At 27.7% G+C, this 16,949-nt stretch overlaps 1 protein-coding gene across 1 annotated transcript; it reads right to left on the bottom strand.

Moving 5' to 3' along the window:
* Positions 1-9,008: 9,008 nt before the first annotated feature.
* LOC131609519 (NADPH-dependent aldo-keto reductase, chloroplastic-like) lies at positions 9,009-11,904 on the bottom strand. The gene is made up of 7 exons (XM_058881232.1): positions 11,630-11,904; positions 11,397-11,447; positions 11,237-11,313; positions 10,833-10,920; positions 10,052-10,324; positions 9,645-9,893; positions 9,009-9,382 (listed from the first exon to the last, which is right to left on the bottom strand). Exons 1-7 carry the CDS (start codon positions 11,747-11,749, stop codon positions 9,296-9,298), a joined length of 945 nt encoding a protein of 314 aa, XP_058737215.1. The 5' UTR covers positions 11,750-11,904; the 3' UTR covers positions 9,009-9,295.
* Positions 11,905-16,949: the final 5,045 nt, after the last annotated feature.

The following is a 16,949-nucleotide window of genomic DNA, read 5'->3' as shown; positions in this document are numbered from 1 at the left end:
TATGGTGATTTTTGTATGTTTTTAAGTCTACAAATTATCTCTATTTATAGAAAAATCCATGTCACTTGGTGAAGGAAAACAACCACTTCAAAGATTTTGTTCATGAATGATTATATTGCTTCAATTGTAAAGTATTACACCTTTTCTCAAAAATGTGTTTTTTAACCATTGCAACTTTCCAAATATATTTTGGAAATTTCTCTCACAATCCCCCACCTTTTTCAAAATATATCTAAATACATTATTCCGGAAATTTCACGGTTTTAGCAAAATTATCTTACGATTTGAACCATTACTTAGTAAGTTAGGTTTTCACTCATCCCCGAATAGATTGGTAGACAAGCTTCGATCCAATTGTTCATTAGAACAAACATGCATAACTCACACATGAAATCTTGGTACCATTGATCGAATTATCAATATGACACATTAAATAAGATATTGTGTCTCATATCCTTTTCATGAGAATTTAAGAGTCAAGCCCTTGAACTCTATGAAGAGGCATCACTTCATTATCATATAGGTAGATTATATCAGAAATGCACCCATAATTATGCATTCCAGCAAACATATGTTATATGTCTATTAAGAGGAAAACCTCATCCTACCACATTTATTCTTATGGTCCAAGTACTTTTATCTTTTGGGATGTATCTATTGTCAAGTACTTCAATCACTATAATAGTGTACTTTCATCATTGAACTCAAAACTTAATGTTAATCAAATGTGAGTTGAGTTTTCACTATTGATGATTAATTATATATGAGCTTGTTCCACATCCCTAATGATGTCTTATTGTATTCAATTATATCCAAAGACATCGTATCTTTGTCAATCCTTTTGTCAAAGAATTGCAAGATTTTTCAAATTTTAATAAACTTTAAATATCTAATCTCTCAATTAGTCATATGAGAATATGATTATTTTATGTACTCTTGATAACATTTATCAACTATCATCAACACGTGACACTTTTGTCATATTAGTACATTTATCATGTGCAAAATATATTCTATATTCTTGATAGTTTCGACAAACTATCATCATGAGACATTTGTCATTTATTTTGTCATTTTCACAAATTTTATGCCATTTTTCATTTGTAAACCTTTTTAATTTTTAGGTTTTACTTTCACTTAAATATATTCAAAATATATTTAATGCATTTAATATTTATAGCAATCGACAACCATAATCATACAAATTTGTCATGACTAACTTTTATTTCATGTAACTAATAATTTAACTAAATGCAAATCCAATACTTCGTGATGAGCAATATTCATAAGCAAAATTGAATGTCAAGTTTCACATGAATACCTCATAAAATAAACATATCGATCATGCTTATCAAAATTCACATATAAATCATGTATATTTGAATCTAACACATGTTGAGTCTAACATAGACAAATATCAGTTTAAGCATATCATCATAACTTTTATCTTTACTATTCTCTTCCATTTTTTATTACTCTCTCAATGTATGAATCAAAGTATGAAACCACCAAAATAATTTAAAAGTCAACATACACACATATAGTAAAAAAAAAGGCAACTACAATTAAATTACATGCATCAAATAGTAGCACAAAATAAAAACTACATTCATGCGATTTTTTTTTAACAAAGACATTAAAACAAGTACTATGAGATTGTATAGTGGTTTTGACACTTCTACTGGTTTCATGTCGCATATATGTCTTTTCAAATTTTATATTCCCCAAAAAAATTTAAACTATAAATAAATAAATTTAAATTTTGTTTTTCCTATACGAATCGTACCCAAGCATTTGTTCAGATGTGGAAATTTACATATTTTAGAAAATTTCATTCAAACATATTCATAATTTTAAACAATAAGTGCATATAATCTTGATAATGCAACCAATTGAATAGAAACCAATCACTTAACAATAATCAATACTCACAAAAAAGCAGCCAATTTCATAACCATATCATAGAATCACACAATAAAAATGTATACCTTTCACCGTTATCATAAATAAGCAAGAAGGATTGTTCATTTCTCCATCAAAGTTGCAGTCGTTAATTAAACACAAATGAATCATAAAGTGAACCTAAAAATTGTTAGATCTTGTGTTGGGGGTCTGCTACAAAACATGGACAAGAAGAATATGAAGATGGTATGATGAAAGTTGCACAAAATAAATTTCAAAGCGTGTGTTTACACTAAGTTTTAGGTTCGATTCACCTCCACCAAGTTAGGCAATTGGATACAAATGGATTAACCGACGAATCCCTTGCAGGATACTTTGGAAACCTTAACATGAATCACACATTCACATTAAGCATATCGATCAATGATATTTTACAAAATAAAGTTCTCTCATTTATTCTCGCGCACTAGAAAATTAAAATAATGACTTAGATATAATTTTTGGCGATTGAAATATGGTGATTTTTGTATGTTTTTAAGTCTACAAATTATCTTTATTTATAGAGAAATCCATGTCACTTGGTGAAGACAAACAACCCTTTGAAAGATTTTGTTCATGAATGGTTACATTGCTTAAATTGTAAAGCATTGCACCTTTTCTCTAAAAGGTATTTTTTAACCATTGCAACTTTCCAAATATATTTTGGAAATTTCTCTCATAGTTACAATGTGTTTGTAGTGATCGAAGAATACTACACAATTGTGTTGAGATGTAGTTATAGAACAAAATTTAAAATTACAATGCATCATATTATATTTGTGGTTTCCATACCAAAAGAATTGTATCATAGAGAAGTAAACTCATAGACACGCATTTTTATGTATAGAAAAATTGTCGTTATTTCATAAATCATAGTGAAAAGGTTTATAATGTGAGGTGGGGGTGACTCACCATTTTGCCAAATACTCGATGAATAAAATTTGTGGGCACTGTGCCTAACTTCACGTTTGATCAAATTGAAAATTATAAATATCTCACTATTTTAGGCGAAAAACATGAAAACACATAATTTTATGTAGGTATAAATGTTTAAAAAATTATATGACATTTAATAGGTTATTGATAGGTAAATTTTTTGATGGGCCAAAACAAGGGGATCTTCATATGATAGGGGGCAATTCAAAAAACTTTACAGAGGTATTTTTCAAAATCCGCCTATATGACAGGGAGCAAAATACTTATTATAATACATCACATTGTATTTTTAGTTCCCATGCCAAAAATATTATGTAATTGAGAAGTAAACTCATAAAAACACATTATTAAGAATGTTAAAGTTGTCATTATTTTATAAACCATTGTGAAAGGGTCTAAAACGTAAGGTGAAGGTGACTCGCCATGTTGTCCAACATATAATTAATGGAGTCTATAGGTCTCATGCCTAACTTTGTTCCGCTTGATCGGGCTGAAAATTCAAAATATCTCACAATTATATGTGAAAAAATGAAAGCACATAACTTTATATAGTAAATTGTCGTTTACCACATAATTTTGTGTTCTTTTTTAATATGTGTGTCTCATGATTAATGTCTTTTTGTGTATTTGAGAAGTGAATTAAAATTAATGTATCACCTTAATCGAAAGGATGGGTACACATTTTTATGTATCAAATTAATATTTTCTAATGATAGTTATATAAATAACACGTGCTTGTGCACATTTTTAATATGTGGGTCTCCAGTCAAACATCTTTTTTTCTCAATTAAGTTAATAATCATGAAAACAATATCACTCTAAATAAAACATTAAAAATTACATGTGCTTTTAAATTCTAGAAAATTACAAAATTTTAAATTTATCTTAAAAAAAAAAAGTATTTACCTTTGCTACTTACATTTTGTAGAGACAATTTTAATCATTAAAAGTATAAATAAAAATTATAAAAAAACTTATAAATAGATATTAATTTTACAAAGAAATTTTATAAAGAAAATCAAGATTTCAATTACCACTTATTATGTATTAAATTTAAAAACTCATGATTGTGTGGGGACACAATATATATTTATTTTAATATATAAATATGTTTATAAATTCAAGGTTGTCTTTATGTCAACCCTAACCACTCGTGATCTTGGTAGCAATTCTAAGTAGAAACCCTAATTATATTTTTACTAATTTTCCCTTACATTAAAAAATAATAATAATTTAATATCCAATTACTACTATTGTAAAAATAACAAGAATAATAATAGTATAATATTCAATTACCACTATTAAAAATCTTCAAATAAAAATTATTATTAAAAAAAATGTCAAACCTATCAAATCTATAAATCTAGCCTATATTTCAAGTTTTAATATATATATATATATATATATATATATATATATATATATATATATATATATATATATATATATATATATATATATATATATATATATATATATATATATATATATATATAGATTAAAAAATATCAAAATAAATTTTAAATATAATTTAGGTAATTAATTTTTACGATAAAGTAGATAATCTTAAATTAATTTTTGCTAAACTCTAATTTTATTTTTTCTCTTTTTTCCATATATTTTACAAATTTCTATGTTTAAAAAATAACTTACTTATTTAAAAATAAAAATGAAATAAAAGGTTCATTTTCTTCTCATGATAAAATATTTGGCTTTATATTTGGTAAATATTTTATTTAATTGTCTATTAATAAAAGTCTCCAATATATTTTATTTTAATTTTTATTTTAATGAATACTAAAATTATAATTAATATATTATATTGATGATAATATATAAACATTAAAAAAAATATGTTTAAAATTTTTATTCAACAAACATAAAAATAAAAAAATATGTTATTTTAAATACGTTTTTAGAAAATTAAGTGTTTTCTAAATGAGTATACAATTTTTTTTATAATAAAAATTTAATAAATCTTTTTACAATATTTAAATATGAAAATTGTCACTTACAATATTTATTGAGTACTATTCTACTAAATTTTTTTAATAAATTATTATGACAACCAAAAGAAAATAAAAATAAAATTCTATAAATCATTATTTTTTTTCCATATTTATTATAAATACTTTAGATAATTTTTGAATTTATTTAAATATAAATATTTTATGTTATTTAAGCCCGTCCAAAAGAGGGCCGGGCCGGGGCGGACCAACTTAGGCGTCCGAGTTCAAAAGTAAAGCCCACCCCATTTACTAATGAGTTGGCGGGTTCGCGGGCCGGCCTGTCATTTTTTATTTATTTTATAATTTGATTTACTATATAATTAACAAAAAATTTAATTATTACCTAAAAGATTGATAAAAGACTTTTTTTTTTAACAACGAACAATAGAACTTCAATATGTCTTAAGTCCAAACAATTCAAAAAAATAAAATAAATAAAGATCAATTAACAATTCAAGCACAATAAAAAAAATGTATCAAAATAAAAATAAATGAACAATACATATCACTCTAATCCTATTTAAAAACTAACTACTAAAAGAACCCAATTAATAATTTACAATTTGATTTACTATATAATTTATAATTTTTTATTTATTACCAAAAAGGTTGATAAAAGACTTTATTTTAACAACGCACAATAGAACTTCAACATGTCTTAAGTCCAAATAGTTCAAAAAATAAAATAAATAAAGATCAATTACAATAAAAAGAATAACGAAATAAACTCAAGCACAATAAAAAAAATGTATCAAAATAAAAATACATGAACAATACATATCATTATAATCCTATTTAAAAACTAACTACTAAAAGAATCCAATTAAGAATTTACACGAGACAAACAGTGATAACAATTACATTGCATAATATATCACAGTGCATAAAATATCAACATCTGCCTTTCTCAATGTTTACTTCATAGAAACTCTTATATTGACCGATTTCTTAATAGTTAAATCCTAAATTTGTCACACGTATAGACTCATCAAATCTTTCCTTTTCTTAAAATTAAAATCTATTTCTAAAGAAAACATGTGAACTAATGTATTGACAACATAATAATGATGCATGCCATACAATTGTTCTTTTATTTATTTCAAGCTTTTCAAAAAATCAATTATAGAAATAAAGTTACATTTATAATTCAATTTGTATGTATACTAATTTATAATACAATTCAATCAACATAATCTTAAGAGACGATTGTTGTTTTTATAGTTAAAATTGTTTTAATTTTAAGTAAAAATAAAATTTTGTATCCTGTTTTAAAAATAAAATTTTGATTTTTCAATTTTAATTTTTCATAACTTTTGGTATTCTGAAGTCAATTTTACTAACATTGCACTGCATCAATGGACAATTTAAATATTCATGTTAAATTTTGGAAACAAATTTGCTTACACTTCACTGTTCTTAAAATCAAAATGGACTAAGCGACCAAAACTAAAAAAAAAATTGAAATTGGAAGATAAAAAAATTGATTTTGAAAGTGGGGATAGAATTTCAATTTCATAAAAATAAGAGGATAACAAATTGTATTTAATTCTAACTATAACGCTTCTCCAAAAGCACATGAAGTTATTTTCGAAAATGTATTTTTGAAATATTCTAATATTTAATTTTGAGATTTTTCGGAGATACATTTTTGAAATAAACTAATATTTATTAAAAAAATTAAAATTAAGGTGTATTAATTATATTATTTATTGTACTAATCAAGATATATAATTAAATATATATCATTTTGATTCAATAATTTTTTATTCAAATACTACGTTTATATTATTAATTGAATAATTAATTATTACCAAAAAATATTTAAAATTCAATATATTTTTTAATTTGATAGTAATTCTATAGTTATATATTTTTTTAACCAACAAAAATTATTTATAGTAAAATCATGTCAAATATTTGAGAAAGAAAAATAAATATAAATTTTTTAAAATTGAAATAAAAATATCATATTTAATTTAGTAATAATATCCTCATATATCATAATGGTTAAGGCTTTGGTAACACAAGAAAAAGAGCTTTTGGCTTTTAACTTTTAGTTTTTCAACTCATATTAATAAAAAAGCTCTGTTTGATAATAACTGTCATTTAGCTTTTAACTTGTAGCTTTTTTTACTAGCTTTTAGCTTTTTTTACAAAAGCTATTTAAAGTAGCTTTTGAGCTTTTAGCTTGTGCTTTTTATTTCATTTATACCCTTATTATTTTAATAAAAATACAATTTTACCCTTATATATATATAGTTAAAATAGTTTTTGCATTGTATAATTATATTTGTGTCAATTAAAAAAAAACAATATTTAATATTTTTTTAACGACACTAAAATTACATACTTTGTAATGAATTTAGATATAGTGAATTTAGAGATAGTGTTGATAATTTTTAAATTTGTGAAACATATTATTAAGACGACGAAGATTCATAATAATATTGGAGTTTTACCGTAAAATAGACAATAAAATTATTCTTATTATTATTTTAGATTAATATAATTGAATTCAAAATTGTAATGATGTTATTTTATATATCTCATTAAATTTATATATAAATGTTATTATATAGGTTCATTTAAAAATTTATATATAACTGTTCGATATATTTTGATGTTATTTCTAATTTTAATATATATTAATTTTTTTTGCATGTGTTAATATATATATATATATATATATATATATATATATATATATATATATATATATATATATATATATATATATATATATATATATATATATATATATATATATATATATATATATATATATATATATATAGGGAATGTATCAAGTAGGAGGGTTTTTAAATAAGAGATAAGAGGATTTAATGCTAACCATTGGATTAATCAAGAGAGAGAAATAAATTATTTATTAAAATATTAATATAATTATTATTTCTCTCTCTTGATTAATCCAATGATTAGCATTGAATACTCCTATCTCTTATTTAAAAATTCCTCCTACTTGATACATCCCCTATATATATATATATTTATTATAAAAATTAATTTAATTATATAATACAATAATATAATGAGACTATCAATTTCTTAATTAAGAATGTCCTTTTATGCCATTTTGTATTTATCAGCTAGTATAACAGCTAATTTACCAAATACTCAAATTAACTTATCAGCTACCAGCTACCAAGTACAAGTCATCAACTACCAGCTATCAACTAGTTTTACCAAACAGAGTTTAAATCAAGTTTTATTGTCATAAATATCATATAAAAAGTTTGATTTTTTCTTGAAAATATAACCTTTTTTAAATAAAATTGTTGATTTAGAAATATCAATAATTTGTTTTAAAATTATTAATTTAGAAATATCAATAATTTATTAGTTCTTTTAAAAATATTATCTTTTCGTCAAAGAAAACATTAAACTATTTACTATACTAAATAAATAATTGATTATAATAAATAATTTCATTATACTAAAATATTGATTATAATAAATAATTTTATTATACTAAAAAATTTATAATAAAAGAAAATATTCATTATACTAAAATAATTTATAATGAATTTTACCAACCAAATATTTAATATATTTAAACTATTAATTATTGTTATTATACGATTAATACAATTGATTCACTTTGATTTTAATTTTTTAACAAATATTTTAGTATATTTGAATATTTTAAAATATCTTCAAAAAATACTAAATATTAAAATTTCAAAAATGCATTTTCAAAAACATGATTTTTTGCAAACAAAAAAAATCAATTTAGTGAATTCCGAGAAGAAACACCTCTAAAAAAATAAAATATAGTGTATTGAAATATGTATCTTTGAATTTTAGGGGTAAAAACGGAATTTCACCATAGGTGCTGCAAGGTATAGAGGTGGAATGAGATAAAGCATAAAGGCCGGCCACTATTAAAGTTCATGTCATCTTTTTCAGAATTTTCTCAATTTATTCTCTAAAAATGCATAGTTCGTATTTTTATAAAATTCGATATCTGTAAAGTGGATTAAAAACCTTCCTTTCTTTCATATTCAAAGTATATTATGTATGCTCTTGCAAGAGTGTGAACTACCACATTTTCTCGTCTTCTAGTGACAACTTTTTTACTCATCATCAAAAGTTTATTAATCATAACCAATGCTACTATTTTAATTTATCATAAGCAAAAGCAGGATATACTATAGAAACTTGGTACTCATTGTAAAAAAACTGAAATAATTGTGTCTAAACGAGGTGCACAGCTTAACCAATCCAAAGCCTCCCAGTCCCTCCAAAACTCAGGATTGGTTAATAATAAGAGATACAGAGACAGTCTAAAACCAAGCACTTATGTCAACAATCTAACACACCTACACCACAAAGACAATGGCATTCTCTTTATTCCACCCAGTGACTAAATCCCATACAGAGCAGATTGTTTAGATTTCACCATCCCATAATTCTTCAACGGTTCTGTAGCCACCATAAGTTTCATGAACAAATGAGGCTCCCCGGAGCAATCTTGCCTGCAACAATAAAAACCACTGTCATAAAACTGGACAATGTTTCCATGAAAGTAAACAAGACCTTCAGCCTCATAAAATCATGCATATTAAATAACAAGCAGCGAGCTTATATAAAAAATGAATTCCAAAACACAAGTTTTAAAAAAACAAAAAGAAATGACTAATGATCATTTTATCTATGCAGGTAGAGCACAACATCAACACAGTTAATAAATTCTGTTCTTACAGCTATAAAGACGGAGGGAAGCCATCAAATACTTACTTGTTCAATCTCAGAAAATTTAGGTAACAAGTCTGAAGGTATAGACCAATCAAAAACATCAAAGTTTTCTTTTATCCTAGCTTCATGTGTACTCTTGGGAAGCACACTATGACCCATTTGCAATCCCCAACGAAGAGCTACCTGTGCAGGAGTCTTGCCTAGTTTCTCCGCAATAACATTTAGAGCTGGGTGTTTAAGGACATCACTTTTAAGCCAGGTGGTTCCAGGGGAACCCAAAGGTGAATAACCCTAAGCATTCAAAAAGTGCAAAACTTAAATAGGAGAAAGCCATTCAATATAAATGTTCATTTCAAGTTTGAACTTTCAATGACTAGAAAAGCTTCTTGAAAAAAACCCATGTAGTATGCAGAAGCAAAATAATGATCATTCAAGATTTGGGAACTTACAGAGAGGTGGACACCTTTGGAATTGCAAAAATCCTGCAGCTTGTCCTGCCTCCAAGAAGGATGGCACTCAACTTGATTGACAGCAGGAGGAACACGAGCAACCTCCAGCAAATCCCCCAACTTCTTTGTGGAGAAATTGCTTACGCCTATAGCCCGCGCCTTGCCAGAGTCATAGAGTGATTCCATTGCCTTCCATGTGCTGGCAATATTAGGTTGCACAAGATTTTCAGGCTTGAAATCTGATCCTTTCTTCAACGGAGCAGGCCAGTGGATCTGAAAAAGAAGAGTCATCCGTTAACATTCAACCAAGCATGTCCCAAATAAACTATTAAATCACCAGATTTTGAAATTAGATGAAATGAATCCTACATTCATCTAAAGGAAAATATTAAAAATAAAAAGATGAAAGTATAAGATAAAAGCCTCTAGGTAATGCAGCATATGCAGGAAGTAGAATTTAAATTCCCTAAACTAAACTATACGTATGGTCAATAAGTGTGCAGTGTGCAAGAAACATGGCTTAACCAGTACCTCCATATTTCTCAGAAAAGGCTAGAATTGAAAAAGACATATATAACCAAGCCTTAAACTTTTCTACAGTAAAAGAATGCACTGCTTAACTAATTAAGTTCACAATTTCAACATTAAAAAACTGTTCCTTTGAAATTCATATTTCACATTTCACATTTTCAGTACAAATTTTAAAAGAAACTAAAAATAACAATAACCAAGCAAGAAGTTGGAGAATATGTGAAGGTTGATTGATATATTAGTAACATACAAGATACAAATCAACATAACCAAGCTGTAAGTCTGCCAAAGTCCTATCCAGTGCTAGCGGCACATCTTCTGGAGCATGATCAGTATTCCTGCAAAACAAATCTTCACATTAAATCCTTAGGTTCTGAGAACAGCAAAGAAGAGACTAACAAAATTCATAAAACTATTTTTCTACCGGCATCATTAATCAATTCATTTAGCTAAATCAATGGTTTTAAAAAGCAGTCTGTTACAGCGAAAAAGCACGCGACAAAACGGTATCAGAAGATTCCAATATTCAGCATTTATGTGATAAAGAACAAATTGTGATTAATTCACAATGCGACCACCACAATCACCGATACAACATCTGTACCGACCGAAATCGCAAGAGCAAGTCTAGAATATTATATAAAAAAAACAAACCAGAGTTTCGAGGTAATCCACAAATCTTCGCGTTTCACAACGCCATCATCAAAGAGTTTCTTCAATACAGAGCCAATCTGCAAAAGAAGAAATCAATGAATCATTTCGTTCACACATGAAATTGCATCAACATTGAGCGACAAAACAAACAATGAATTACCTCCTTCTCGTTGCCATAGACTTGAGCACAATCAATGTGACGATAACCAGCCTATACATATCAAAATCGATTCATCAAAATCAAAATCAGTGTATATATTTAACACTACTACGTGATTTTCGAAATGTGCATGTTAATGAAATCAACTTTCTACGATCTCATAGAATAGGTAAAGAACGATGACAATGAGTTAGTTGAAGAATGATAATGAAAAGGAAGATGTGGTGAGAAACCTTGATGGCGGCAGCAACGGCTTCGCCGACGAGGCCGGGATCGGACTGCCAAGTTCCCAGACCGACGGAAGGGATCTTGGCTCCGGTGTTGAGATGGAAGAATGGAATGGCGTTTGACATTGTCACGGAATAACGAGAAAAAAATGCGTCGATGTATGAGTCACGAGTGAGGATGGGAAATGAGAATGGAATAGTATTAGTAAGAGGGTCTGTAGATTTATGCAGGCGGGAGATCTTTGGGATTTGGTGCGTTTGGTGATTTTAATGGACGGTTAAGAATATGGCAATTTTTGTACCAAAAATTATATGGTAATTTGTGTAGGGATATTAATTTGCATCCATTAAAAAGATTTCCACGGATATTATTTATTTGGGTTCAAAAGTCGGGAATTTTATTTTCATCTATAGGGATTGTTGGGGGTACTCAAGGGTTCAATGACTTCCACATTCACTTTCATCAACTACGAGTAAGTCAGTCTCTTTCTCAAACTAAAGGCTCATGATATCATTGTTGGAGGCTACTCGGGGATTGAACGAGAAAAGCATATTAAACTTGGGACACACTTTGTGAGGTGTGTGAGTTCTCTCACTTATAAAGTGTTCATTCTTCCCTTTTTTTTAACCAATGCCAGATTTCTTCCTCACCCTTGATTCTGAACTAATTTGCATCGATTAAAAGGATCTCCGTGGATATAATCTATTTGGGGTTCTAAGGTCGGGAATTTTGTTTCCCCCCGAAGATGGAGATGGAGGATTAGGAAAGTATCTTATGCCTCGCAGATTTTTCGCATCGACTGTGTGTGTGTTGTGTCATACTTAGTAACATGGCACCTCTGATAATTCTTTACCGCATATCTGTATAACAAAATCCACCGTTGGATTGAAAGATAGCATCATATAGATCATGTCCATAAAATTTAACATCAATCAGAAATCATTTGATATGTTTACAAGATGGATAAAAACTAACGTCTTACAAAACTTCAACAAAACCGTTAATAAACCGTTAATTTTGATAATTCTCTTTAACATATCAAATGATTTGCGATTGATGTTAAATTTTATAGACATGATCTATACGATGTTAGCTTTCAATCCAACAGAGGATTTTGTTATACGGATATGCGGCAAAGAGTTATCGGAGGTGTCATATTACTAGATTTGACATCTTGGTGTCATTTGATCCAGTTCCTATATATATGGGAAGAGATCATTTGACATTGGTGTCAAACATTAACTTTGACACCAAATCCTACCCCTTTACTACTATTAATCGAATGGCTAAGATAAGTCTCCTTAAAAAACTCAAGTGTATTATTATTAATCTAAAAGTTATGATATATTCACTTAAAAACTAACACATGAGTTTTTAATGATATATATATATATATATATATATATATAATTTCGTTCAAGAATATATATATATATATATATATATATATATATATATATATATATATATATATATATATATATATATATATATATATATATATATATATATATATATATATATATATATATATGTTATACCCCAAAATTTGCCCACATATTTTTCAAGAAAACTCCAATCTGAAAATTAAGGGTCTCATATAATCATGGATTTTTATTTCAACAAATATCCTGACATATGAAATACTTAGTTTTTAGAATCTTTCTTATACAGTAATTTGGCTTGCAGTTGAATTTATTCTTACGCAAACACCAAATACTGTTTATTACTTCACACATGCTATTTATTTATTTACAGATAAATAGTACTGACACAATTGGTACAGAGTTAAATCTTTTTGCAGGCGCAGAATCAGGAAACTCAGACTGTACTGGTAACAAGTAGATTATTATTATCTTTTGTTTCCCACTAATTTTTGTACTATATTCCATTATTTGCAAAAATCTTTTCAAATCTCTTTTTCAAAAAATCAAATCTCTTTTTCCAACACTATCATACACTTTCTTTCAAATCTTACTTCCACTCAAATTTTCCTTTTGTACGGAATCACATCATTCCCCAACGTCTCTTTCTTTCTTTCCATTCTATAAATACCTCTCATTTTCTTTCATAAAATCTCACATCAAATTCTAATACCTTTCTCAAAATTCCACTTCATAATCCATCTTCTCTTCTTCCCTAACAAGAATGGCAAAATGGATAGAGACACTGTCTCTTGCAGTCATCACCATTGCTACGGTGATCATGACTTTCTTCTGCCTACATAGTCCTGAAGAGTGTGGACCTGCAATGGTTGCACTCCCAATCATCTACATGTTATTGTTCATAGCATGGGTTATCAATCGTCATTCTTAAAATTTGTCGTATTTCTTATTTCTTAAATGTACCGTTTATTCGTCGTACTGTTCAATATAGTATGTGATATTTGTACTGTCAGTATTAAATGTTGTACTATTTATCATAATATTGCTTAATTACTAAGATAATATTTTGTGTGTTTTCTGCCAGTCAAATATTCCTATTTCTGTGCATTAAATGATTTTCAGGGTTATTATCGGTAATTTTGCCCGCATACCGTAAATATTAGTTATTTATTATGTCTGTGTTTTTCTAACAAGTCATGTAAATAAACTTTCATTTTTCACATAAAACAAAAAGCAAAAACAACAAAAAAGAAAATTAACATTGACTGTTGATTTTTCACTCTAACTGCTACATCAATACCTGAACAGTCAGTTGACAGCCAAACTGCTGGCAGTACAATTCTCAGTGTTTTGTACCATCAATCAAATCAATCTTTCACAATTCAAAATTCCAAGATTTTTGTTCTAGAAGTCTTCTGAATATCACGCGATTAGCAGAGACTCAACACTGCGCAAAAATCAGGTACGCTTAACTGTCTCCTTCATAAACAGTCCCTGACTAGGGTTTTTCTTGTTTTTACAGGAGCAACAAGTTTTTGAGAGCTCAAATGGATTTCATACACATCCATATATCTCAAAGTACCATCATACAAATTTTCAAACTTCAATTCATTCAGACGCACCGTCAGCAGCTCAAACAGTCAACAGACGACCCGTTTGACCAAAAAAGTCAACAGACAGTCAAAAATGAAATTTTTTGTCAAAGTCCATATTTTGTCAAAGGATTCATCATTTGATCATTGGATGATCATAATTCATCAAGGAAAGATCAAAAATCAACAAAACCCTAAGATTCAAAATTAGGGTTTTTGCCTGAAAAGTCAACTCAACTTTGACTGATCATAACTCTCTCATCCTTCATCCAAGAAATTCAAACCAAAGCTTTTTTTGAAGGAAATTCAATTATCTTTCAAATACCATTGATCCCATGGTCATTGGATTCACCATTTGAAAAATATGATCAAAGACATTACAGGTCATTTTCAAAGTCAACAAAAAGACACTTTTTTCAAAAGGACACACAAGGAGCATCAAAAATCATTTTGACATGAGACCAAAGACATTGGTTAGAGGACTCTTTGAGGTTTCCAAAAAGTGCAAGAACTCCTTCATATGACAAAAATTGAGGGATTTACACCTTGTTGAAGTTGGCTAAATTTTGGAAAAATACTTGAAATCAACATTGTTCAAAATTGCATTTTTTCCAAATGGGGCCAAGTTTTCAGCATTCAAACATCATTTCCATGATGTTATGGGCCTCCCACGACCAAGACTAAGCCCATACCTTTTTTATCCATTTTTTGCATGATTTTATCTTACTTTAAGATTAAAATTAAAAGGAAAATGCATGGATAAATGGTAGCTTACAATCTAAGCATGACTCACCCAAGGAACCTTCAATTTTCTGCAGAGGATTGGTGCACAAGGAAAGAGCATTGAATGGAGTCAAGACTTGGTCAAAAATTCAAGGTTTTTAATATTAAAAAACCAAAGTTTCAACAAAGGCAACTAGCTGCAAGTTAGCTTCAATTCTAAGCACACATAGCTTATAAATAAGCTATCATAGTTCAGCAAACAAAAGGGAGACGAGTTCAGAAGCATCCCTAAGCATATAGCATACTTGTAACCACTTGTAATTTTCAAAGAAACTTGAAATTCGAATTTTAAGTTTCAGTCCATTTCAATATAAAATAAACATTCAAACATCATCTCTGAGCTACACTGAATCAATTCCAATCATTTCCAACTCATAAACTTCACTGAATCGAGCTATATAAAGCCACGGTTTGTTCAAACTAAAACCAACTTATATCTCATAACTCACGCACATTTAACAAGATGTAGATGCATAATTGTGTTTGGTTTGAAGCTCTGGTCGTTTCTGGAGCTTCAATTGGATTTTAATGGATGTTTGTAGCATATACCATTTTAGGGTTTACTTAGCTCAAAATTAGGGTTCTTCATTAGGGCCAAAATTAAAACAAATTAAGGGCAGGGTTACATTCAGTGGAACAAGACGAATCCAATGGTACCATCGCGCCTGATTTCTATGCTTGTTTGACCCTATTCGTTATTTTGCAGATTTAGGGTTCACTTACAATAGCGCTTTTTTACAAAAACGCTGTAAAAGGCCTTGTCTGAAGGTTGAAGACGATGAGGTGTCTCCCCCTCATTGGTCCAGAAGCGCGCGCGTGTTTTTAAATTTATCTCTGATTCTGTGCTTTGCAGGTGTACTGATCACCACGTGCCTCAATTTCTGGGCCATCTGATCTCATTTAATGAATGATTCAACGCGCCAGATCACTCTTCCCCACCATGCGCCCTCACTGATTACCACACAGGATCAGTATCCTTTTATTTTCTATTTCATTTTCTATTTTATTTTAATTTCTTTGTTAAATTAATTTAAAATAGTTTTAAAAATCCAAAAAATACACAAAAAATATTTTTAGACTTCTAAAATAATATATTATTTTCTGAAATAAAAATATTTTATTTTCTTCAAAATTTCAATATTTTACATAATTAATTAGTATATATTTATATATTTGCTTTTTAATTATTCTAACCAATCAAAAAATCATAAAAAAAATTGTTCTTTGTGTTAAATATTGTTTATATATTATAAACTAATTTTGTACATATTTTGAATAATTTTCTTTTTAAGTTTTAATTATTTGTATAATTATTTGCATAATTATGTTTTAATTAACTTAAATCAATTTCAAATCAATTTCAAAAAACCCAAAAAAAAATTAGTTTTGTTTTAAAATTAATTGACAAATATTTTTGTACATATTTTTGAACTTATTTCTAGGTTTAAATCTATTTTCATCTTTTTTCTTCATTTTAATTTAATTAATCATGCATTAATTATAATTAAAACCAATCATAAAAAAACCAAAAAACATGCCTTTTACTTTTCTTGCAATTTAAATTC

Source organism: Vicia villosa, linkage group LG1 (assembly GCF_029867415.1).
Source record: "Vicia villosa cultivar HV-30 ecotype Madison, WI linkage group LG1, Vvil1.0, whole genome shotgun sequence".
NCBI lineage: Eukaryota > Viridiplantae > Streptophyta > Magnoliopsida > Fabales > Fabaceae > Vicia > Vicia villosa.
The sequence above is the reverse complement of the archived record's forward strand: the minus strand, read 5'-3'. Positions and strand labels throughout refer to the sequence as shown.